The sequence below is a fragment of the Silurus meridionalis genome, chromosome 6 (genome assembly GCF_014805685.1).
Source record: "Silurus meridionalis isolate SWU-2019-XX chromosome 6, ASM1480568v1, whole genome shotgun sequence".
Lineage (NCBI taxonomy): Eukaryota > Metazoa > Chordata > Actinopteri > Siluriformes > Siluridae > Silurus > Silurus meridionalis.
In genome coordinates, this window is record NC_060889.1 from 20212525 (window position 1) to 20239554 (window position 27030).

The following is a 27030-nucleotide window of genomic DNA, read 5'->3' on the forward strand; positions in this document are numbered from 1 at the left end:
TGCTGCAAATATACAACAGAAACATACATTCGCTCACACACTTTCATTCACGACGTACAAAATTCTAATCTGCTTGAAAAAAGAAAAAAATTCACAAAATGGCCTCGTCATTTTATACATCTTGGTAAGCAACGCAAAAACAAACAAAACAAAATTGTGCAGACTGGTATGCTTTACACACACACCCACTCATACTCACACACAAAAATATTATTCTCCATAACATATCCTAACCCATTTTTTGTCATTTTCTCTTTTTTTTTTTTATATAAGTGCAAATCTTCAAGTTTCATGAGCAAAAATCTTATTATTTTATATAGCTTTTTATAGAAACTTTTTTTATAAAGGAAAAAAACAAACAAACTAAACAAAAAAAAAAAAAAAAAAAAGAAAACAGTGTTTGTCTTCCAAGAGAAATTTTTCTTTTTCTGATACGGTTTGAATAAACAGGACGGTCCCCCATTATCTTAATCAACTCCGTGTCCAGTTTTAGTCACACACACAAACACACAATTATATATATATATATTATGTGGGAATATTTCTGAATCCATACCACATACCTATAACATGTAAAACCTTCTTAAAAAAAGAAACAAACCAAAAAAAAAAAAAAAACCTATCTATATACCACCTTCATAAAGTGCAATAGTTTGAATAAGGTGCTTCTTGTGTAAGTGCCAGAAGTTTAATTACCCCAAATATCACCCCTTCCCCCACCATACCACACCACAGAGGAATCCTGAAGCTGTAACTGGTGTAAGAGTACAATGACTCTGTTAACCCCCAATTTATACTTCAGCTGCAGTTTCCCCTTCACTCACACACACACACACACACACACACACCCCCCTCTCTATTTATCCTGGCTCTTCACCCCAACCCACCCACCCCCAGCAGTGCACATTGGACTTGCGGAGTCTGATTAGTTGGACCCGCGGAAAAAGGCCTCAGGTAGCTATTGCTGTGGACTCAGTAATCCTCCACCATCTCCATCTCACTCAGGCTCATCCGATCACCTGCACCATGGAATGAGTAACCTGCACACAAACAGATATTGAACACAATAAGGTATAGGGGGTTGAGATTGATTCATTGATTGAATAATTAATTGACACTTGGAAACCACAGGATATTTGGAATTCATCTCATGAAAATGTCGAACTACAGTAATTGACAAATACTAAAATAACAGCCGGTCCATAAGATTAGACAGTAAACAGTGTTGAGCGGAAATGGTGACACCGTCAAGAACACTGGCAGGAACACTTCCATTAGTGTTCCACTAACTCATTAGATCTTTTACTATTTCATTCCAATAAATAGGGACTTCCATAGGACCAGCAACTTAGATTTACCGAACAAACTGGTGAGAAGTTGTTTTAAGCAATTTAGTAAAAAAATAGATAAGAGATTATAGGCAATTGTACCCAAGATGCTAGGATCAGAGTGCAGCATCATGGGCTGTTTCTTCTTCAGTTTCCCTGCTTGGTCGTAGCCCATCCCTGCCTTCCCAGAATGCACTGCCTGGAACATGGACTGCAAAGCAGCAGGGTTCATACCTCTCATAGAATCCTGGACAAACAGGGAGAATATAAAGATCACACAATCAAATAACAATAAAGCTGCAACATTTTATTTAAAAGATAATGATTTTTTAATGAAGCTGAATAAAATGACTGCAATATAATAAAATATATTTCACCAGAGAACGGGGCACATCCTCTACCCCAGAGTCAGTGTGTCAGCTTTTTTGTGCAGTGCTTTGCAGCAGGTGGTTTATTTAAGTTTTGCTGAGGTGTCTGATATTAGCAATGTCTTTCAGCACTTGAGAAAACTCTGAGATGAGGAGACTGCATATGGGCGCTTAAATTAGAAACAGTAAAATTATATAATGGCCTTCATTTTTCTTTTTTTTGTTTATACAGCTTACAAACAAAATTTTTACTCTTGTTGGCAATTTCTCCTACAGAACCATTGCCCGAACCCAAAAAAGGATCACATTGCACTTTTCTCCCCTGAGCATCATCCCCTTTTCTGCACCACTCAGCTCTTTTACTGACAGCATACCTATTGGGAAACAGGCAATGAATGAAGCATTGAGTGTGACAGGGTGGGAGTGCCCCCTCGCCTGTATATTTTGTAACAGGAGCTTGGAAGCAGCATACTAAAAATAGATAAATAAGGGATTATTTTTGGTCTGACCTTTTTTTTATTTTTTTATTTTTATATAACAAAGTTCCAATATCACACTACAAGATATTACTAAGCAATGCAAGGTTTAACTAACAAACCAGTTTTCCAGTGTTTCAAAAACAGGCCTGGTTTTGGGGACGCAACATAAAACTGGGAGGGAACGGTAAGAGTCCTACTATATACATGGTGATTTAAAATCTTTGCTCTACAAGACATTTTTTGTTGCACGTGCTTAATTTTTGTTATACATTGCACAAATAAACAATCATGACCTCTAGAAGATGAATATGATTAATATTAATCCATTTATATTGGGAATGCAAAGTTTACTAGCTTCATTGTTTATGTATATTATAATGGATAATTTATTTATTGATTTTTCCCTGTTCAAATTTTCAACATTACTAAAACAGCAGTGCTGTCAAATTTAAGAAACAGTTGCTCTTCAACCACAAATATTGTTCGTTTAAATTCTGTGCAGCACTGAATATAGTATTGAATATAGTATTGAATATAGTATTGAATTGTTAAATGGTGTTTGGATGTTTTACCTGCAGAGGAAAGCTGTTCATGGTCAGTCCACCCACCTCCTTAGAGAGCTGGCAATGAGGAGATTTAAATATTAGCCAAAAATCTGCAAAGCCAGTTTAAACCATAACCAATGCCAAAATTACCAACACCTTAAAAAAAGTTTTGTGTTTGGATGAAATATACAAGAGTATCCGAGATTAGTGCTTACCTGTACTGTACTAGTTCTGGGCATATAAAACTCTACACTAGTCAATAAGCTGTTCTTGCAGTTATTGAAGTTTGTATCATTGCACAAATGTTCATGTTTCAATAATTGAACGTTATTTTTTTTTAAAGGTGCCTATAATACCGAATTTGACATTTTAGTCCCTGTAAAGGACATACTGCTAAATAATACATAACTGATTAGAGCACCATTTTTTCCTCTTATGTAAACCCTAACACACCTGCTGCTGCCTCTGATGGTTGGCTTTCTGTTTGGCACGGCGCTCCAGAAACTGCTTGGCAAACTCTTTGGCTTCCACAGTGTCACCCAGATAGGAGCGGATAAAGTCCAGCACCTCGTACGGTGACTCCACCTCCTTCAGATATGCCACAATAGTGGCCACTGTGAAAAGCCACAGACAAAAAAAATAAATATACAAATAAAAAAAGGTCACGATGGAATATAAAGAGATGAATATAAATGTAATACATGAATAAAAAATAAAATAAAACATGGAGCATGTACCATCCAGCGAGGAGTTGGAGTTGTTGGCAGAGGTGTTAAGGGCATGCAGCATCTGCTCACACCATGTGGTAAAGCCATCCTGAGCCTTCATCCCCTGCAAGAGCTTCAGTAAGCGCTCTTCGTCCTCGGTTCGCTTGCGACGATTCATCATCATGTACTGGTCACTACAAAGTCAATTACATGTGAAATATTTTTCACAATAAAATTGCATATTCACAACTCAGGCTTAACCACCGTCATGTGTAGTACCTGAGTGAGGGGCTACTGCGGCTGTTCTTCAGGCCCATGCCGCTACGTAGTGCGCTCTGGTTCTTTAAAGCCTCATCCCAAACCCCCATGCTGCTTCCTGAAGGACTGCTGCCACCAGGTGCCTTCCCATCCATGCCAGAAGAACCCCAAAGACCCTCTGTAGCCCACTGTAAAGGTTTAGAGAGAGAAAAAAATATTTACTGAAAAATGCATGCCATTTTATTATTTTATTCATTTGGCTATGCATAATATTGCAGACTATTCAATAGTACTCATATGCAAACATTACACGTTTTCAATCACTAGTAAATAAGTGATCTAGATATAAAGGCTCTAACTCCTCTAAACTGGCTTACTCTTTGCTGTTGGGCTCTCTGTTGCTGTTTATAGAGTCTCTCAGTGTCCTGTTGAATGTCCAGCGTGTTGATGGACTTGCCCTGCTTCCCCAGTCCAGACACTGGGCCTGTGCTCCAGCCTGAGCCTGTCCCGGATGCCCCCTGACGTGGAGCCTGCTGCAGTAGCTTCATCAGCAGCTCCTGCTGCAGTACGATGAGGAAGAGACAAAGAGAAATTAAAAAAGTATCCACAACACTAATACAGCTGCTTTGAAAAACATTATGCACAACATGCTCTAACATGGCAGGGACAATTACCAAGTGCTTGAATTTCCAGTAAGGGAATGAAGGTTTTGCAACAAATGCCCTCATCAATAAAAGCATGACTTTAGCAAACACAGAACCTAGTAGACATGTTGTCTTAGCCATGCATTTTAAAGATATTGAAGAATGTTGCCAATTTCACCCATCAGTTCATAGACGATTGTGAAAAGACACAAACTTGTAGACCAAAGAATCTATAAAAAGCGAGTGTGTAATTCCAAAACAATGCTACCTTCAAATACTCATGACCTTGTGACTAAATCCTAATAGGCTGTTTTAATAATTGCTTGACTAATAAAAAAATAGCTTAAGCCATATCGCATTATTTATTTTAAATAAATAAAAAATAAAAAAAGGATGCATGAACTACCTGGAGAATATAATCCAGCGGTAACAGGCACTAGCACTTTTTTGTGGCACCATCACAAAAAAAAATATGAATAAATAAAAAATCCTAACCACTTATTTGTTGACGTACAACTTAGACCACTTTATTTTACATTAGACATGATCAAAATTCTTTACCTGCTTGCGCCTGAAAAGCTCTTCCTCCTCTCTTCTTTTCTGTTCTTCTTGCTGCTGTCTCCTCTTTTCATCCCTTCTTTTTCTCTCTTCCTCTTCCCGCTTAGCCCTGAGTTCAGCCTCTCTTCTCTCCTGGAGCTACACACAGATACCCAGGTTTTAGATATTTCTCATGTAGTTAATGCTGTTCGGCCTGCAGAGGGTGCTGTTCTCACCTTCTGAAGCTGTTCAAGAGTTGGACCCTGAGTTGAAGAATTCATTGTTAAGTCCCATAGACTGGCCTCACCACCTTCAACAAAAAAATTGATCAAGAGTGAAATTTAAAACAAAATGCATCTCGAACAATATGTGCAAAACAAGCGTGTGTATGAATTTACCTGTCGGCTGTGAGGCTGAGGTATGCATGTCCCACATGGACCCTGTATCTGGCACTGACATTGATCTGTTCATTGAAGGCATCATACCCTGCTCTCCGCACCTAAATATAACACAAGTTGAAAATTAACCCACACACAAAAAAAAGATGCTTTTTTTTTTTTTTTTTTTTAAAGGGGCTCCGGAAAAATAAGTACCTGTTATTTCTAGAAGAGAACACGTGATATATATATATATATATATATATATATATATATATATATATATATGTGTGTGTGTGTGTGTGTGTGTATGTATGTATATATATATATATATATATATATATATCACACTAATATTAACAATACTAGTCTTTTTAACCCTGCTTTCCCAGGCCAATTCCTCACCTGTAATCCTCATCATTTATTATGTTTAGACCTCCACCTACCCCAAAACATCTAATTTTGACATTGAGTATGCTTAGGCGATGATATTAGCCAACAGTTTCCTGTTATGTGTAACTGAATATTGCCTATATACACACACACACACACACACACACACACACACACACACACACACAGTTCTCTAGAGCACAGATCTAACCCCAAGTTTGATTTAGAACATCAATCTTTCACGATCAAGAAAAATCTCCAAGGATATAAATTCCAAATCAATCTGTACATTGGATTCCCACTCTAATGTTCTGGTTCTCTCAAAAATGCACCACATTTCACACTTGTCCTCCTCATTTACTCAACCTCAACGACTCTTTGTATTTTTTTTGTGTGTAGAAGCTGACGTGCGTGATGATTACAAAAAAACATTTTCTCTAAGATGGAAATCAAATGACAAGAACTTTACTGCTTGCAAACAAAGGTAAGGCAAAAATAGATAAAGCTGGTACACTTTGCCCAACTAGCCATGGATACCAAAATCCTTGTGCCAACAAATACATGATAAGCACTATGGACAAAAGAAAAAATATGAATACACAAAGACACATTTCTGACTCAACAAACCTGTTAATGAGTTGGAAAAGCTGATGCTGTTGCAGTTGCTGGTAAAGAGCAGCCGTAGCCAACTCTTGCTGCTTCTTCAGCCTGTCCTGATCCAGATTACACTAAGACACACACACACAGGGATTCTTAACTGTAGTCTATGGGGGGAAGATAAATTAAAGATTATCTGGAACAATTCCAGAGAAATTTAAGTTAAAAACCATACTAAATGTAGTAAATTTAGTTTAACCACAAAACATAGCAGCTATAATTCAATGACAGTAGGAACTGAAAATCAGATTACTTTCTGCTGATCCTGTACATCATTCATAAAAGCATACTATTTAAATTTTGTGTTAATGTGTCTGGTTTCTTAACATGAGAAGCATTCATTTTTTTCTCTGATTATCTTCAAGACATTTAAATGTGTCCTGAACAACTTTGGTTAAAAAAAATAAATAAAAAATATAATAATAATTTTAAAAATTTGCTTAATCAAGACAAATTCCTGGGGTGTGAGAAGAAATTACTCCATGTACTGTCCGCTATTGAAAAAAATACTAAACATCAAAACAAAACAGTAATTTTATTCCTTATGCAACCCTTAAATAGATAAGACATTCAGTGGCCTCTCAATATGCACCCATTTCTCTTAAAACTGTAATGGTGTGATGTTTGATTTTTTTTGTGCCCAACCGAGTATGTATGCATGCTCACCAGCAGTGGCGGTGGGGAGGGGCCAGGCGCAAAGGGCACCCGCCCCCACATCTTAATAACATCTCCCAGAGGCTGGAAGCCCTCATCACAGCCGCGCTTCACCAGCAAAGACATGCTGAAGTAACCTGCTTGAAACCACTCACACATCTCCACTGTGCTAAAGGGACCTACACACACACACACACACACACACACACACACACACACACAAAAGGAAACAACGCAAAACACACATTAAACAACTGCTGCTTTCCTCTACAGATATCAAGGCTACATCAAAAAAAGGTTTAAAGAGAATAGGGGTTATGTGACAATCTTCTGAAAACTATATGTAAGGAAGCATTGAGTGGTCCTGCTTACGAGTTTCACATACTGTACATACTGATATTTCCACTATACTGAAAAAAGGTACAGAAATCAAAAGCCTACTCATAAATCGCTAACAATGGATATTACCGAAAGTCAATAAACGTAAAATACTGAAAAATTAAGTCAACTAAAAAAAAAGTCAGTTATTTGTAAAAATTAAATCATGCCATTAGCAACGCTTCCTGGTAGTTCTCATGCTCACTATTGTTTTAATTTTTGGAAACGCTCACTTGAAGCTTTCAATAGCTTCCCCTAGAGTTTCGTAAGTGAGTTTCGAGTGAATGTGCTTCCTGTTCTAACTTGGTAGAGGGAACTGTGCTATTATTATTGCCAAATGCAATGTATAAGAACGGGTTGTAAATAGCATTTATGCATTTCTGCTCGTTTGGTTTATGTAAATGAACATGCACCTACCCTGAATCTCTCCCTGTGGATCCTTGTAGAACCATTTCATGGCAGAGTCATGGGAGAGAGGCAGGGCAGCAGCAGTATTTCTGCTCTCCTGCAGTGTTTGGGTGAAACACTCTTCCTCTAGAGATGTGTCCTGAAGAGCTGCAACCATTTTCTCTGCCTCCTGTGAACAGACACGTTTCTTTTAATTATATACAGATACTTCAATATTATAGCACTTGGGCACTAAGAAAACTGTGATAACTGTTCAACAAAACAAAGGTAATGTCTGATCATGTGAAGTGTAGCTTTTTGTGTGAAACACTGATATTCCAATACCTGCTGCAGGTGCTTCATGCCCTCGTCATCCTCGGGGTCACCCCCCGGTTGTGGGAGGTCAGTAGCAGCAGAGGAAGAGGAAGGAGGGGATGAAGGCAGGCTGGAGGAGGCACTAAGGCTCAGCTCAGACACAGGTTCTGATAACACTATAGCACATACAGACATTTAATTTAAGCATTTGAGCCAATGATTAAAATACCACTAGAATGTCGAATTGATTTAATATTTGAATAACTGAAAGAACTTAAAAACAGCAACAATTTTTGCAATAATTAAAATACACACATTTTATCTCAAGTCCAGTACCAGGCAAAAAAATAAAATAAAAAAATAAAAAATAAAAATAAAATGCAGATGCATTACTAAATACTGATAATTTAAAACTGATTACCTTCACTTGGCATCTTGCTGGACATGGCAGGTGCAGGTTGAGGATCCTCCAGACAAGTGGGGGCAGCAGTGGGAACGGGCTCGGCCTGAGGAGCAATGAGGGACATGGAGGAAGGAGAGGAGGGAGGGAGAGATATAACCTCCACCTCACACACAGCTGCAGAGTCGGTCTCATCTAACCGTGAAGGGAGAGAAAAAAAAAGGGAATTAAAATTAAAAACTGCAAATCGTAAGACGCTTCGATCTGAGTCATTTCTTCATTTCTGCCTGGCGTTTATTTACTTTCCGGCTCTTTGAAAAGATCACACCAATGACAAAAAATACCGTAGTTTTCAAAAGCCTCTGTTCTCACAGTCCACAATAGGGTGAGAAAACAGCGCTTTCAAGCGTATCCATTTTGGAGAGCGTTATCAAAAAAGCTACGTTTTATTGACTGAAAACGTGTCTCAGTGTGGACATAAGGCCAAAAATAAATAAATACATTTTTAAAATGCTTTTTCAAACAAAAAATAAAACAGTGTGGACACGACCTTAGTGTCAGACCACTCAGGTTATTTTTAACACAAGCTGTTTTATACTCCAGTTAAAAATACCAGGAAGTGAAAGATAAAAATCTGGTCCATGTTCTGTTATTTATCTTTTGATGCATCTCACTGTTCTACTCATTTTTAGTGGGACTGTATATACAACCACATGCTTTTCTTCTTACCTCTCTCGGCGTCGTCTCCAAAACTGCAGTCTTTCTTTTCTCCATCGATACAAAATTCATCCTCATCTTCTAATCCCTGAAACTCAAAGTCCTCTTCTGGAATAGGATCCTTAGAGCCCTTCTGATCGTGTGAATGTGATATTTAAGAGATGCATATGAACACATGTAAACAAGAAAAACACACAAAAACACTTAGTATGTAGCATTTGTACACAATTTCATTAAGCTACACATGCAGAATGTCACACGCTTAGCCCCACCTTGATGGGCATGAATGCTCCGGAAGAGTCAAAGGTACCCATCTCTCCATCTTCTTCATCGGTGCACCACTCTGGCAATCCATCTCTCTCTTCCTCTGCTCCTTCACTTCCAGCCCTCCTCCTTCCCCCCTCAGTCCCTCCATCCCGAAAGTCAAAGTCAAACTTTCTACGGCGGACCTCACCATGCTCCCGCCAGCCTGCTGAACGGGGACCACCATCTTTCCAAGGCAGAAATCAAAAGGTGGACATCAGACTTAAGATATTTATGCAAATGTGGAGACAATAAATGTTAGGCTTTTCTGCATTCATCAGTTTGAACCTACCATCTCGGCGTGAACCAGCAAGCCTCCAGCTGCCTCCTGGCTCTCCACCCTCCTCCAGCTCATGCTCTTCTCGCAGTGTGCGCCAGTTATCACTGTCTGAACGCATGAACTCTTTCCTCCCCCCAGAGCCCACATCCTCAAAGCCGACACGCAACCCCTCCCTACGCAGAGGCTTCTCAAAGCGCCTCTCACCCCTACACACACAACACACACACACCCACACAATGAGAGATTACACCAAAAAAAAAAAAAACTTTGACACTGAATGTGGTATGCCATGTCTAAATTTAGACCACTGTATCAGACACCAACACTAAAGCTCTATTCAGGTGGGATTAGTTTTACCACAGGACTAAAGTATCAGTGCAACATGTGCTCACAACCACAGTAATGACCTGCTGTTTTGGTTCAGGCCTATTACAGGTTTAATGTGAGGTTTGTTCAAACAAATCTATTATTAATGAGTGAGATCCAAGTGAGATCAAATTATGCTAATTTCGCTAAATTAAATGAGGATCACGGTCGTACCGATCGTCCCAGCTCTGGCTACGATGGATCTCTCGAGCATTCCTGCTAAAGCCCACCTCTCCATCCTCAGGACTTCTTTGGTAGAACCCACTCTCTCCACGGCCCCTGCCTACACACACAAATTTCTTACACATAAGTACATATCAATGTCAAAAGTACAGATAAAGGTGTGTTTGCGCTATTTGCTGTGATGTCTTACTGGTGTAACTTTAGGTAGAAAACTAAAATGGTATCTACAATTTAAAAACAAACACGTGCCATCACATTTGGTTTTCATATCTTTATGCTTCTTTGACACTGTACTCTCTCAAACACTAGTGCCAAATATTATAAACCTCACATTCATTGATCTAAAGAATAATCTGCGCTTTTCCTCGTTCACGCACCTCGCCCACCTCTTACACTGCCTCTGCCACGGGCCATGCTAGCAGGAACGGCCCCACCCCCTTTACCCATCAGCCTCATCACAGCCACACTGTTTATGGACATGGAAAAATTCCGCTGTAGGAGACAAACGAGACAAACATTACAACCAAGAACAAAATATATTAACACACATTACAAGTAGAAATGAGTCTTTTGTGTGTTTTCATGGGCTGTGCATAAATATCCTGAATGATTACAAAAAGAGTGATGAGCAAAAAAGTGTTTGGTAAATAAAATGGTTATGATGTGACCCAATGTTCTCTGCTTCGTTTCAAAGAAAGACACTACTATTGTGTGTGTGTGTGTGTGTGTGTGTGTGTGTATATATAAACGTTTCTAACCTGTTCTTCCTCAGTGAGAGGCACCAGTGCCAGAGGTTGCTGAGGCTCATCCTGCAGAATAGCAGCAAACACCTTATCCTGCATGTCCTCTGGGATCTACACACACCCAGACAAGAGTAGCAACATCATTAATTCAAGAAACACATTTTTACATTTAACCAACGTTTATTACAGTGATATATTTTACAGACGCTATAAAGGATTTTAGACCGTTTTCAAATCATTAAGGCACGATACAGCATGTTGCAGCCCACTGTGGAATGTTTAGAACGTTCATAACGCACGACTGAGCGAAAACCACATACCTAAAAATGGAAGATAAAAATTCTGGAAGTCAGAAGTTGAGGTATAAATCTTAATGTAGTAATGTAAGCATATTTAACACCGATTTAAAACACACTCCGAGTTAGAGTTGTATTCTATGTATTATACTGAAACTTCTTGCACAAACAAAATTATGATTTCCAGTCGCATATACAAATTAACAGAGAAGTTCTTCACTGCAAAATGAAGCCTCAATTGCATCCAAAAATGCACATCTGCAGAGTCAGTTTCCCCCTGGGATCCTCTCGTGAAAATGAATGTTTTCCGCTTCGTCTTTTGCTGGCTGCAGTGAAAGCGCTCTGATCTAAATATCTCTAATATAAAAGTAAAACAGATTAAAGAGTGTCGTCCTCACCCTGTTGTCTTTGACATAAAGTGCTAACATCTCCTCTCGGCCGTAGCGATATTCGGCCAGCTTGTACTTTGGCATAGCGGGAGAGGGAGGAGGGGAAGTCACACTGCCTCCACTGGAAAGTGCACGGAGCCTGAAGTAAGGTGAACAGAAATCAATGTTAGAAACAGAGAAAGAAGTGAGGGGGGAAAAAAAAATTATTCACAAAAGAAAGAACAGTAACAAACACGTACACCAGGTTTCACAAAAAAAAAAAGATGAAGAAATTCCACTGGGAAGATTCACAGATAAACTAAACTGAGCTAAGTGTGTGCTGTTATACACACATTTCATACAAATAGCTTTAGATGAAAAGAGCTTTATAAATGCACATCAGTGCTGCACTGCACATGTCAAGCACAGGAATAATCTTGTGTTGGCTTGTGATCAACTATTCACACAGCAGTCCTTGGCCCATTAGAAATGGCCTAGCACCAGAAAACAGGCCACACCTTACTGGCTGTAAATGTTTATACAGAGATTGAAGTAAAAAAGCAAGAAACGGGGAGGGGCAAAGAGAGAGAGAGAGAGAGAGAGAGAGAGAGAGAGAGAGAGAGAGAGAGAGAGAGCGAGAGAGAGAGAGAAAAGAGTAGTAATGAGTGAGAGAGTGTGCAAACTAAGAAAGCAAGCTCAAGCAACAGTGTGTTAAAGAAAGAAAGAGGCATAGACACACAAGACTTAATTCATGCTGCATGATCAATGACTAGAGTTTAAACATAACTGTAAAGCATGCTTAAGTGTATAAATAATCACTAGACAGAAAAAGTGAAGGGAGCACTAACCACAAAAAATACAAGATTAAATTGCATCAGATGTAGACAACACGGAATGAGGAAATGGAACAAAGAGAAGATTGTGAGCTGGGAACGTTATTTCGAACTTTTACCATTCTGGGCCGAAATTGAGTGTCTCTGCTGTCATATTCCTCCCTTCCTCTTGGAGCTGAACCTAATTAAACCCAAAACAAAAGGTGCACACAAGTCAGCAACGAGATGTTACCATTTTACACAGAAACGTGTATAACACTGTTACAAATTCACTGCAACTGCATGGTCATGAAAGCAAACAAACACTTACCCTGTCCAGGGGAGCGGAGCAGGCAAGACTAGGCTGGACCAGGCTTAGGTGAGAAGGCTCAGTGGTGTGCGTGTGTATGCGTGTGTGTGACGGACAGCGTCTGGATTATGTGTGTAGGTATGTGTTTTTTCAGATTTCCAAAGAATAAGAGAAATAGCTGCCTTATACTGGTTGTGTACAGAAGAAAAAAGGACAAATCTGATGTGATCTGTTCACAGCCAAAAAAAAAAAAACCTAAACAAATAAAAACATTCCAGAAAAATGCTGGGTTGGGAAAAAAATGCTGAAGAAAAAAAAAAAAAAAAAAAGAAAGAAATAAAACACTAACAATAACTGTGCGATAACTGCAATGCTTTGATACTGACGATAAAATCCAAATAGAGCTGCAGAAATCCAACGATATGAACAAATTTGATCAGCTGGCAACACAGTTGTCTAAAGCAGGTGACCGTGACTCTCCTCCTTGGGTCTTCCTTTCCTCTCCCTTGTTCCTTCTTTTCTCCTCCTCCTCCTCCTCCTCCTCTCCCTCTAGTTGAAACGCTGAATGACCAGGCCCCGCCAGTCAACTCTTCTCACGCCAATGACTCTGCTCCTACCTCTGTGTACAAAATAAATATAAAACAGCACTATAAATTAAATCTGATAAAACTCAACACATCTTAACTCTTCCTATTCAAATGTAAAGTAAAAGCTTGTGGTTGAACAGAGTTTTCTTTTTTTGTGTGAAAACCAATTACATAATCCAGTCTTTTAACAGCAGTGTCATCACAATAAAATCACAAATCATGCTACTACTTTATTTTTTTCTTTCCTCCTCTCACATTTACAGTTATTAGAGAAACATGCAGCTTCTCACATTATGAAGTATTTTAGAGCATAAGGAAATATTTTCTTTCACAGTTAAAAAAGGCAAATAAAAGTTCAAACTGAATCTACTTATGAACCAGAGTTTTGACTGTGGCTAAATATAAAGCCAAAACAATAACAAGTCCGTGCAAGAATTTCTCATCCGCACAGGGAAAGTTTATGCTGAAGTTTGACTTGTCCGAATAATTGGAACGTATTTTTCTGTGCAACAATACTTAGTCTATGTGTGTAAAAAGCCAGGCTATTTTTGAAGCTGCAGCTGAAACATAAGTCCAGGACAATCAGATCATATGTCTGAACTATCAGGTTTTATTCACCATTACCCACTGGACTGGTGCCTCAGACGCCTGATGATATGGTGTCACAGGTGTCTTTTCCTCCAGTCTATTACCCAAAGTAAAACTTGCCATGAGAACTGGATTAACACTCCTCAAACACCTGATAATTTGTTCCCTTTTTCATTCTATCTGCTTATTTACCAAACATTTTGCTCCTTTTTTCCTCTGCATTTCACTGCTTTCAGCTCACTCCTTTTCTTTCCTTCTTTCTCATTCATCCATCACGTCCAGCTCGTCGCAGGCACTCTATTTCCCTTGAGGAAGTGCACATCTTATTTGCTACATTCTGCAAGTGACTCATATACGTTGCGTTGGCATGGAGCAGCTCCAAGCCTTTACAGTAGTTCATTATTCATTACTGAATCCACACACAATGTATAATAAACCAGATCTCTCCAAAGCATTCTATCAGCAGGGTTTAAGGCACAGGGCGAGCTTATGGAAGCTTCAGTGTAACATGAGCAGTGTAGTGGTTTTACTGCTGTGCTCGCTCAGGTTAAAGATCACAAAGAGCGCACTCAGTAAATTTCGCCACTGAACCACGAACATGGTACTAAAGCGTGAACTGGCTTAGTGTCTGTCTAATTTCAACATGGCGATCAGATCGCTTAACAAATATCAGAGTATGATCAGCGTTCTTTTTTTGTTTTGTTTTTTAGCAAAACTAACAGAACATAACCAGTTAGTTTATATAGAGAATATGGTTTAACCCTAAGCCTAGCATTCATTCTGTGGGAAAGTCTCATTATTATAAACTATAAATCAAATGAATGTTTGTTTACTCTGGAACTTTTAATTTCTTGGATTTAAAATGCGAAGTGCAAAACACAATAGTCCATAAAGTTGTGCGAATGATCAAACCTAAGAATACCCAAAACTCCACCGACTTTGATGTGGAATAAAACTCCCATCTGGTTAGAGTAAATTTTAGACCACCCTTTTTTCCAAACGGAAAAATACCAGCAGCAAGTAAAGCAAGTATAGTAATATTACTTCTGTATAAAACCATGACAACTATATTTCTAACTAAAGCGTCAATCAAATCCAGAAAGGTTTTTGTGGTAAGATTTTATATGAGACAGTTCATAGCCAATTTACAATACCTATATAACTAGCTAAATGCCAATTTACACACAAAGCAATGGTCAAACTAAATGCACATGAGCAAGAAACAGCCTAAATATGAATTCTAATTATATGTATGCTAAGAGATTTGTCAGGGTGTCAACAAATTAAGTACAATGAAATTTTTAAACCTTAAAAATTTTTACAAAGCACGATTCATTTTCAGGAAAATCCAATATGGAGAAAGAAAATCAACATGACCCAAAAAAAAAAAAAAAAAAAAAAAAAAAAGCGATAAACATATGTTCTATGAGATCCCCATAGTGGTGCTGGTGAGCTCAAATAGCTTTCACCAAAACTGCTGTGACGGTAGCAGGAACGGTCTTCAATTACCGTGCCAAATGCGAAATGTCACATTCCCATGTGACTAACACAAAAAACAAAACCGAGAATAAAGCGAATATACAATCCCAATAAGGACACAATAGACCTCCAGTTTTAAATTACAACACGTTACTTGCACTGTGCAGTCATGCATGGCAAGAGGCAATAAACGTATTGTTGTGTGCTATAAAGTCTTGGTACCTGCTTTCTCTTATGTATGCTCATGATTATTTGCTGTATAAAAAGGCTATATTACACTTCAAATTGGCAATGTACCTTTTTAAAAAAAAAAAAAAGATCTGGTATTCTATTTAAAAGGAACTAGACACTGCAATTTTTGTTATAAATCTAAAAGCATATGTCTCAAGCATAAAACTATTTTCATCCAAGACATAATGCAAATTAGTTGTAGATGTATGCAGAACACTGGCAGTTTTTTTCACAACACAGTTTTAATTATGTCCTACCACGGTGAATTGTCAGAAGACAAAAAGATTAGATCAGATTAACTTGGGCCAATACTGAGCAGTTCGGTGAACTCGATCATTATAGTGTTATATCCTGCCTCGTAAACAGACCGACGAGCCAATCACAAAGTCCCGGGAAAAATATCCCTGGGGTTGCGCCATCATGGCAACAGACATCTCCCAGCAACGCTGTGAGGTGCTGTGTGCTTTTTCTACTAGAGAGGGAGTTAAGACAAGAGAAACGCAGAGCTGAACATGAACACATGCCTTGCCTTCAGGTGAAGAGGACAAGCAGTTAAACTGGTTCGGTCTCAACAACCAAAAACAATTCGGATTCCTTTTTTTCTTGACAGCATTTGCATAAACCAGACAATAAAATGGGCTCGATGCTGCCGCTTTCTTTACAGCAGTCTTAAATATTGTGCAACTGTTAAGCGCAGTATCTCTTTGTATCAGAAAGTGAGGGTGAACTGATTATAGAATCATATTTACTTATACATGTTAATCAGTAACACCGTCCTCCATTTCATTCATGTATGAACTTTGTCCAATTTTAGCAAATATCCTGCCTCTATTGTACATGTTTTCCTTGTGTATATTAGTGTAGTGAGATGCACTGTTTTACTCTTAGAACTTCCTGTATTTACACTGTAATCTTCCTAGTTGAACACGGAGTGTTAAGAGCAACCAATGTACACCAATGAATAAGTATGAGAGTCATACTCAGGAGACCACGGCCTCTAATGAGCTGAATATAAATTAGCAATAATTATTCTAATTAGACAAATCTGTCAGGGGTCACAACATTTTCAGGTATAAAGTCTGGACATTCCCGGGGACCACAATTAGAAAATCACCGAAGCGCCGCATTTACATATTTAAAGTATTCGTCTGAATCCCAATGATATAGAGACAAAAGTCCACAGCATTACTTTTATAATATTGCATATTACTGTGCATGCTTTCTCTCCAAGTGAGACTAATCCCACCAATCACGAGTGTTTGTGAGCTCGCGTATACAAACTTGGCCATGTTCAGATTGCCCAGTTAGATAGCTGCATTTATTTAAATAAAAAAAAATAAATAAATAAATAAATAAATAAATAAATAAATAAATAAATAAATTGGAGGGGGGGGGGGGGGGGGTGACATGTGCTAAGAAAGCATGTGCTAACCTTCACCCTTCCCAGCCTTAGAAGCAGCTTCTGGGTGGAACTGGCAAACTGCCATATTGAAAAGAAAAAAAAAAAGCCTCAGTCCTTCTGTGGGCCTCTATACATTACACATACCCATAAACCCCTTTTTATTTGCAGACCTGAAGGTACACATAAACGAAAGTCAATCTTCTAACAATAACCTGTCCGAGAACAATTGTTGGCTTCCTTTTGGCTGCATTCCGCTTACAATCATTTTTTTTCTTCTAGAGCTGTCTGTATAGGGAAATTATTATTAATGCATTTATTATATACGAATGGTGAAATTCACATGCCTAATGGAAACACCTATGAATGCCAAAATACAATATAAAAAAAAAAAATTATAAAAAAAAAAAAAAAACAAAAGAAAGAATAGTATTTATAGCAAATAGTTACCTAAAAAAAATAAATCAACTGCAGGAGAAACTAATTTGACAAGATTGAAAAACGACGGTTGAGTTTTGGAATCGTAAAGGATGCAAATTGAGTCAAGATTGTTCTTTATAATTTAGCTCCCTGCCAATATACGTGCTTTATGGAATATTTAATGAAAAATTAAAATAGATTACATTTTTTATTTCATTTGTAGCTCGTTTCAAACCTATTATACATGAGAAATCCGTCATGTTAAACAGAGTGGCGGCTTTGTGCACAGCACTACTAAACTACATTTAAATTTTTTTGCAATAATCATCTAAACATGATATGGGCAGTTTCACATTGCAACAAGGTAGACATTGGCATGGGTTTGCAAGCCATAATCCGAAAATGGCATGTGAGGAATTAATATTTAAATGTGGCGGGGAGGGGCAGCGACGTTGCAGCAGAATTGTTATATCTGCTAAGCTATAATACAGTCAGCAGAATGAAAAAGATTAAAGCTTTGATTCAAACAATTAATGCATTTTCACTTCGTCAGATCACATGAAAACCGAAACTCACTTTCATGTTGACTGAGCAACACTACACAACGTGCTGGACGCATTTAACCCTGTGTTTTACTCCAAAACATTATGGATGACGCAACAAAAGGTGAGGACACGAAAGACTAATCTTTTACGAAGTTCGTAGATCACGCTTTATTACTGTAAATAGCAATGCAAAAAAAACGCCAATACCATTTAAATCCCTCCTACAAATCTAAATGCGTCACAAGGATTTTATGCAGTTCTTATTCCTTGTGTGGATTTGAGATTCTACAGCACAGAGGAACTTTTGCCTGATGCATGAAGTCTGCATTGGTGAGTACTGTGTAGTGCTCAGACTGATGTAACCTCAGCAGTTGTGGCCCGACGCTTGATTGCTGGGTCTGTGGGCTGCTTGTGTCATAAACACACAACACGGAAGGCAGACACCAGATGAAATTTTCAGTTGACAGACAGTTGAAATGTTCTCACTCTAAAGCCAAAGCTGTATAAGCCACAGTTCTGCAACAAGTAAGGGAAGTGACCCAATGACTTCTATAAATTATACTTCTACAAAGTACTAAACAATAGTCAAATTAGAAAGTTTGATTGAGCTAATATTTGCAAAAAAAGGATTTGCTTTGTCATTACAGATTGTGTGTAGATTACAGGCGAAATTTCAATCTTAAATCTGAAGGAGTCTGAATACTATAAGAAGGAACTGAATAAACTCTACACTGAAAACATCCTTTCAGAATGGTATATTGTGACTAGGCTTTGAACAGTTTCAAGGTTGTAGTTGTTTTGGGTTTAAATGATTATAATGGAATCTCTGCCCTGCACGTGGAGGAAGCAAAACCTGCCACAACTGCAGAAGGGCACTTATTAAACCTGATATGTAGAAAACCTTTTGCTGTGCATTTAATAATTCTGTTGACTGTTTCGCTGCAGTGTGTCAGTCAAACACATGCACCACCACTGAGCCAAAAAAAGTTTCACTGATTATCCTTGATTACGCTATAATTACCCCTCTAGAGGTTCGTTAACTCACACATTCAAGTACAAAATTAAGCAGATGGCATATCTATATCGAGCAACTGCAAAGTTGTCAAAACAATATTCTGCAGTAGGTGAGGTGACTGCATGCCTAACTCACAGTAATACTGACACACTCAAGACACTAAATATTACAAATACAACTGAACTGCTTCCTATGTAGCTCTGCAACTGTGATGAAATTTAAGAGGAGGAGTTTTCATTTTAAAAGGATCAAGTCCTGCCTTTTGAAAGCATATGACAGGGTGCCAAGAGAGGAATTGTGGTTTTATATGAGGAAGTCAGGTGTGTCAGAAAAGTATGTGAGGGTGGTGCAGGACATGTATGAGGACAGTGTGACAGCAGTTAAGTGTGCAGTAGGAACGACAGACTGGTTCAAGGTAGAGGTTGGACTGCGTCAAGGATCGGCTCTAAGCCCGTTCCTGTTTGCAGTGGTGGACAGGTTGACGGCTGAGGTCAGACAGGAGTCTCTGTGGACTATGATGTTTGCAGATGATATTGTGATTTGTGGTCAGAGTAGGGAGCAAGTTGAGAAGAGCCTGGAGAGGTTGTGGTATGTGCTGGAGAGAAGGGGAATGAAAGTCAGTAGGAATAAGACAGTACATGTGTGTGAATGAGTGGGAGGGCAGTGAAAAGGTGCGGTTGCAGGGAGAAGAGGTGGTGAAGGTGGAGGAGTCCAGGTACCGGGGGTCAACAGTGCATTAGATATGGAGTAATGAAGAGTGTGATAGAAGTGAAGAAAAGAGTGCAGGCAGGGTGGAGTGAGTGGAGAAGAGTGGCAGGAGTGATTTATAATAGAAGGGTATCTGCGAGAGTAAAAAAAGGAAAGTTTATAGGACTGTGGTGAGACCTGTGGTGATGTATGGTTTAGAGACAATGGCTTTCAGTAAAAGACAGGAGGTGGAGCTGGAGGTAGCAGAGCTGAAGATGTTGAGATTTTCATTGGGAATGACAAAGATAGACAGGATTAGAAATAAGATTATTAGAGGGACAGCACAGGATGTTTTGATGACAAGGTGAGGAAAGAGAGATTGAGATGGTTTGAAGATGTGCAGAGGGGGGGACATGGGGTATATCAGTAGGAGAATGCTGAGGATGGAGCCACCAGGTAGGAGGAAAAGAGGAAGACCAAGGAGGAGGTTTATGGATGTGGCAAAGAAAGACATGCAGGTAGTTGGTTTGAAAGAGGCAGATGTAGAGGACAGGGGGGTGTGGAGACGGGTTCACTGAGGTGGCCCCTGAAGGGGGCAGCTGAAAAAAGTCGTCATCCTGGCTTTAGTGCTAAAATATTGTGCCTTGAAGGTTGGATGATATAGGATGACTAATAGCAAAACATCAAGGGCAGGTAACTGAAGAAACGATATTCTCTCCTAAATACAAAAGACATGTTTATAAAAAAACCTGAGAAAATAAAAAAGCCTGGGGCTTCATTTGTTTGCCTTCTATGAAGAAAAAAAAAAAATTCACAAATATTGCATTTTAACCTCCATTACCACTGCAATACAATCAAATAAAGTTTAGTACTGTGTAAAGCAATTTTCTGCACATTAGAGATCATATTTTGGAGCCCAGTTATTTCACTTCAATGAGCTTTTAATTTTACAAGCACAGTACACCAGTGGCTCCCAGTCAACACTCAAAACCAAAAGAAAATCTGATTCACAGAATGACCAAGAACTTTTATCACTGAAACAAAAAAACAAAAACAACCACCAAATTAAAAAGACTAAAGTATAATCCAGGAAGACAAGTTGAACAGACCATTATACCTTGGGTCTCATCTCCAATGTCGATGAAAACTGAATAAGTAAATCAGTTTAATCAAAAACAATAGCCTTTTTTAGTTCTAACAGTGATCGATTTCACCTACCTCACACATTTCCTGTAGCGCTGCTAGCAAATAAACATAAAAATGTTACCACAATTCATTGCCTGGCCAAACACTAACAGTGTACAGGCATGCACATGCCTTCACACATACAGCAGCCTTGATTTCTCTTTTTTTTTTAATTTTGAAATCAAACAAACGAGCCAATAAAAAAAGATATAATTATGTTTTGAAAACCTCTAAACTAATAACCATGCAGTGTTTCCTTAATAGACAGACTAAACACTGATATCTATCAGCTCTAATGCAGAACACTTGCTCCACACACCTGATCTAACTCATGAAACTCGGCATAATTGGCTGATGAGTTGGATCAGGTGCGTCCACAGTAGGGAAAACTGATGGCTGGTTCTATATTTAATTCCAGCAACCACCTTCAAATCTAATACGTTCACAGACTCGTTTTTTTTTTTTAAACCACATCTGCTTCAACCCGTCAAGAAATTTTGATTCACAAAGATCATTCAAAAACCGGACGCAATCACCAACCCCACCTCCATGCACAAATATCATCGCTCAATGTCGATAAAGCATGCATAAGGACACGTATTTACATAGAACCAAAGAACCAGGATTGGCAGAGAGAAAGAAAAAAAACACACAAGGAGGTCAGGTTGTTGCCAGTACAGTTCATCTCATTGCAATATGCAACTAACAAAGCAAATACGCCATGAACAGGCAGGTCTCATGTTCCTGATAAGCGTTCAGAAGAGTGCCGTTCGAAATCAATTATATTAAGTCGATATAATTGCAGTAAATGATTTCAAGCCTGCTGCACAACCTTAATACAAGCGCTGGCTTGCTGCAAGAACAAACCCAGATTAATGTGCAGAGTGTGCTGGGTGGTGGCTGTGACCTTCAACCCCAAATTGCTGCCTTTCACTTCTCTCACACATGAATGAAAACATGAACTTCAATGAAAAAGACTTTCACTAAGAATGAGGCGGAATCATGGTGTGCTCGTGCCAGGTGTGCTCGTGCACCATTCGTTTTGCATGTATTTAGCTAAAACATGCTGACGTCCCATCTTACTAAAGACGGCAATCTACATGGGAACAGACTCACCCAGATTAGGTTATGGGGTGGGGGAGGAATATTTTCAAGAATTAAACAAATCATGTTTCGTGAGTTTGTGCTTATGACGTGCAGATTCCAGTTCATGTAACTTAAAATGCATCTGCATGATTGGAGACACTGTGCTTCTGCCACATGCTTGGCAGACTGGATGAATGAGCAGGTGATTCTTATGAAGTGACCAGTAAGGGCACATGTTCTCTATCTTGCAGCTGGAACCAACCTCAGCACTGCTGTTACAGAAATACAAAACACACACCTTGTGAATGGGAATAGATCCCAATTTTTTTTACATTTTTCATTATGATTTCTCAAAATGCCCTGCTATGTATGATTTATAGCCCAAGAACGAGGTCAAGAGAAATGTATAGTCATTGAAACCTATCACGAGTTTCATAACCAAGAACCCAGGAAAACATTCAAAACACAGATTATCGCCCAAACCCCACATATGTATCGAACAGTCACCAAAACTAAGGTAAATTTCTTGTTAGAATGGTAGGTAGTGTGTTGTTTTGGACTCTCCCCTTGCCCTCCTCCTCCTTCTTCTCCTCCTGCCTTAACCGTGGCCTTCACACTCCGTCACAACTCACTCACACGACCTAAACTCTGTCTCCCAGAAAAACATACACAACACTCCCTGTATTTTACTCCATTTCAAGGTAGACGCCTTAACACACCGAAGTGGACCGCGGAAAAGAAAAGAAAAACGCCGAGGAAACTGCGTCCTCGTTAGTAACAGGATATCACGCTAGTATGCTAGCTCAAGGAGAGACGCTGCGTTTGCTCACCGCGTTCTCTGCAGCTCCGACAATGCAAACCTCGCTCGGGTTTTATTTATTTATTTGTTCTTCTTCCTTTTTCCAGACGCCTCGTTTGTTTGTTTGTTTTTTCGCGCATGGGGTCGTGGTGTCCGGCTGCCGGCGTGCTCGACCTCTAAAACCGCGCTGTGATCCTCATCAGAGTGTGTTATAATTGGTGTATTGTTTGGTGTTCGCTCTCTCCGACGGTCGCTGTGCGTTGATCGCTCTTGTGTCTGCTCGCTGCTCTTGTTTGTGTTGTAGGAAGATGGCCGCTCTACCACGTGACTCCGGGTCCCTACCACCATCACCATACACACGAAGAATCCTAATGACTAGGGTTTAGAGCGCCCCTAGCGGCCAATACCTCCCCAAACACGGAGGTGTCTGACATACATGTAGATTATACATATAAAGCATAAGTTTGTCAAATGCAACATAAACACAGCCCAGTTTTCCCACTTTGATTTATTATGCCTTATCTCAACTGAATCATTTGACATATCCACTGCTGGAGCCTCTATATTTATCTGTTATACTTGCTCAACAGCTTCTGCACTTCTTACACTACCCAGAGGCTTTACATTTATTTGTAGTACATATACTGACATTATTTGCACTTGCACACTATCTATCTATCTATCTATCTATCTATCTATCTATCTATCTATCTATCTATCTATCTATCTATCCATCCATCCATCCATCCATCCATCCATCCATCCATCCATCCATCCATCCATCCATCATCACTTACTCACTTTATTTGTTTATGCACTGACCAGTGCATTGTCTTTTCTTTTCTCTATCTAATAATTACAGCTTTTCACATCTCACCCATACATATTAAACTCAAGGCCCCCGGACCACTTCTTGCCCGCTAAACCATTATATCTGCCCTGTGAGGTAATATCACATTTATATTACTACCAATGTATGCTGTCTGTCTTGTTTTTGATTAAATGACAGTGTTTGGTCCTCTACATAGACCCGGTATTTAATTCTAGCCTGCTCTGTTATCGAGTTTGGCACCAGGACCTTATCTTATCTTCGTATCTTGGTATGTTCACCTTGCTTCAACCCTGCGTGGAGTAATGCTTTCCAAAATATATATTCAAATTATAATATGATACTTATTAATAATATCAATTTGAATACATTTGTTTTTACAAATCATTTTCATTTAGTCCAGTCTTTATATTGGTTTCTCTTGGTTCCCTGGTGGTCTAGTGGTTAGGATTGCCACTTTAATCACTCTGTACAGTGTTTTTTACTATTATGTATTAATTATTAATATGTTTTTTTTCTTGGTTAATTTTTCTACTCTATTCGCTCATGCCGGGCCGTCGTAAAAAGCATTTCACTGCATGTTGTACTCTGTATGTATGTGTATGTGACAAATAAAATTTGATTTTATTTTATTTGATAAGAATACTTAATATTCTCGATTTTTTTATTCTCTCTCTCTCTCTCTCTCTCTCTCTCTCTCTGTCTGTCTCTGTCTCTGTGTGTGTGTGTGTGTGTGTGTGTGTGTGTGTGTGTGTGTAGTTAAACATCCTCCCAAACTACCAGTGACCCTGTCCCCTTCTACTTTTCACATGTGCCTGAAACATCCTGATGCCCTCTAGATAGAGTTCTGTTTAATTGGATACCACTGTGCAGTTAAGGATGGTTCCACATAAATATCCTTAAGATCCATGAAGTTACTAAGCAATTCAAGAACTATGAAGATGTAGTTGGACTGTAATGAATACAAGCTGTTTGCTACAGTGGCTTATGACTACAATTTGCATGAACAGTTCTGCATTTAAGCACCCATCACAGAACAGTAAACCATAAAAATAATACAATTATTATGAACATTCTGTTATGAATATTCAGTGCCACCCAGATGGAAATGGGTTTCCTTTTCAGTTGGTTCCTTCAAGGTTTTTTCCTCATTCTATCTCATGGAGTTTTTCCTTGCCACTAGCTTGTCATTAGGGATAAGAGATAGGGATTACATTTATAGGCAGTAAAATATTAATTCAAATTTTATAACTTTCATATCTCTGTAAAGCTGCTTTGGGACAATGTCCATTGTTAAATGCATTATACAAATACACTTTCATTTAATGGTAACAATTAAGCGGAGCTAGGACTGATTTTCCCCAAAAGGAATGATGAATCCCTGCTTTTGGGATGTTAACCCCACACTGTGGTGCCAAACATGCAGTGTGAAAGGATGAAGTGTTTGTTCACTCATGGTGGTTAAAACCAGAACATTACCCCAGGGTTTAGGAATGTACAGTGTGCAATGTCAGATTTTAAATACCCATGATTAACTGTTCACCCCAGGCTGGTCTAGTGGTTAGGATGCGGCGCTCTCACCGCTGTGGCCCGGGTTTGATCCCCGGTCAGGGAAACAACCCCAGCCATTAGGGTTGCACAAGCCAGTGCACTCTCAGTGCCGGTCCCAAGCCCGGATAAATTGGGAGGGTTGCGTTAGGAAGGCATCAAGCGTCAAACATGCGGATGATCTGTTGTGGCGACCCCTAATGGGCGAAACCGAAAAAAAGTTCAACTGTTCACCCCAGGCAAAGTTTGAGCAGTGTGAAAGGTGAAGCAAGATTTCTCTCAGTTTAGAATGACCCAAGGTAAACCGTATATTATGTTTTGTATGTTATTTTAATAATTCATTTTAAATAACTGCTTCATCCTTCACTATGTGGTCACCATAGATCTGAAGACAAGTCCTGGAAACACCAGGAGTAATGTGAGACTATACCTTGGATGGGATGCATGACTCTAAATCTAAACTCATTTTATATAATTATGAACTTTTAAATTATTCATCTCCTAATTTTATCATTCTTGTCTAGTGAGTAAATCCAAGGAAACATGTTTTTTACACACTATGATCTCTTGATTAGCTACACCTACACCTTTAAGGCTCATTGCATACTTACAAAGCACACTTTGTTAGGTGTACTTGAGTGTAGCTCTGAGGCAGGGCTGTTTACTCAAGCAACACCCACACAAGTCACTTACATTATAAGAAATTACGTTATCACGGTTGGAGTTACCCTACAGCCTCCTACCTAATTCATATAAATCCCCTGAGATCAGATGACCAAACTAGAGCCCGTGGGTCAAAGTTGACCAGTGGTGACCTTTATATTAGGAAAAAAATTGCCATTGATAAAATGTATCATTTATAATTTAACAATTAACATTTTTGTTCAATATTAAAGCCACAAAAATGTCAAATAAAATTCAAAACAGAGAATACCTGTGCACTTCAAGGTACATCCTCATGTTGAGATCGAGGCAGTGGCACACAGACAAGAGGAAATTGTGTGCTGATTTGAAAGATTACAGTGTTTGCCATCAACATGAAACAAAAACATTCTTCAGCTTCCTCAAAGTATGACAGTGGGAATGTTTACATTTATGCACTGATTTCTTTTTAATACAATTAGCAAAGCCTTATTTCATTCAAGCCGTGTAAACCTTCAGTATCTGGTACAGCCTGCAGAAAATCCATATAATTATGGCAGTGATTGTTCAGTGTTTAAGGCTCTGGGTTGCCTACCACCACTGGTCCCTTAAGCATCCTTAGGGTTAAGGCAATTAACCCTCTCTGCCCCATGGGTGCTGTACTATGGCTGACCCAGGGCTTCCAGACAAGCTGGGATACTTTATTAAATTACAATTTCCCTTTAGGGTTAAATAATGGACTCTTTAAAAAGTTACTTTACTCCGTTGTACAGCAAAGCTCTCTCTCTCTCTCTCTCTCTCTCTCTCTCACACACACACACACACACACACACACACACACACACACACACACACACACACACACACACACACACTCCATGTTAACGACGCCCCCGCCCCCATCAGCTTTTCTGCACTACCTTTGTGTCACGTGTGTCGCAACAAGATTATCGCCATTTATTCTGACAAATGCATCAAATAGAAATGTTCAAGCATTGCACTGAAAATAAATGCATTGAATAGAAATGTAAAAAATTGAATGCATCGAAAAAAAATCCACTGAATAGAAATGATAAAGAATTGCACAGGAAAAAAATGCATCGAAACAAAATCCACTGAATAGAAGTGATAAAGAATTGAATAGGAAAAAATGCATCGAAATGAAATGAAAAAAGAAACGCATTA

General features: G+C 38.9%; 1 protein-coding gene across 3 annotated transcripts; it reads right to left on the minus strand.

Moving 5' to 3' along the window:
* Nucleotides 1-899: 899 nt before the first annotated feature.
* On the minus strand, nucleotides 900-23202 carry gigyf1a (GRB10 interacting GYF protein 1a). Of its 3 annotated transcripts, none has more exons than XM_046850720.1 (25): nucleotides 22858-23202; nucleotides 12827-13424; nucleotides 12636-12697; nucleotides 11714-11843; nucleotides 11035-11130; nucleotides 10663-10768; nucleotides 10268-10376; nucleotides 9740-9933; nucleotides 9417-9634; nucleotides 9157-9277; nucleotides 8449-8622; nucleotides 8058-8203; nucleotides 7743-7902; nucleotides 6960-7126; nucleotides 6264-6364; nucleotides 5265-5365; nucleotides 5103-5176; nucleotides 4891-5025; nucleotides 4063-4245; nucleotides 3707-3873; nucleotides 3458-3621; nucleotides 3174-3334; nucleotides 2748-2795; nucleotides 1431-1575; nucleotides 900-1040 (listed from the first exon to the last, which is right to left on the minus strand). In XM_046850720.1, exons 3-25 carry the CDS (start codon nucleotides 12668-12670, stop codon nucleotides 973-975), a joined length of 3003 nt encoding a protein of 1000 aa, XP_046706676.1. In that variant the 5' UTR covers nucleotides 12671-12697; nucleotides 12827-13424; nucleotides 22858-23202; the 3' UTR covers nucleotides 900-972. The 3 variants fall into 3 exon arrangements, with proteins under 3 accessions (XP_046706676.1, XP_046706674.1, XP_046706675.1); XM_046850718.1 differs by having other exon boundaries at nucleotides 10654-10768; XM_046850719.1 differs by lacking the exon at nucleotides 22858-23202 and adding an exon at nucleotides 20975-21096 and having other exon boundaries at nucleotides 10654-10768.
* Between the last annotated feature and the right edge of the window lie 3828 nt (nucleotides 23203-27030).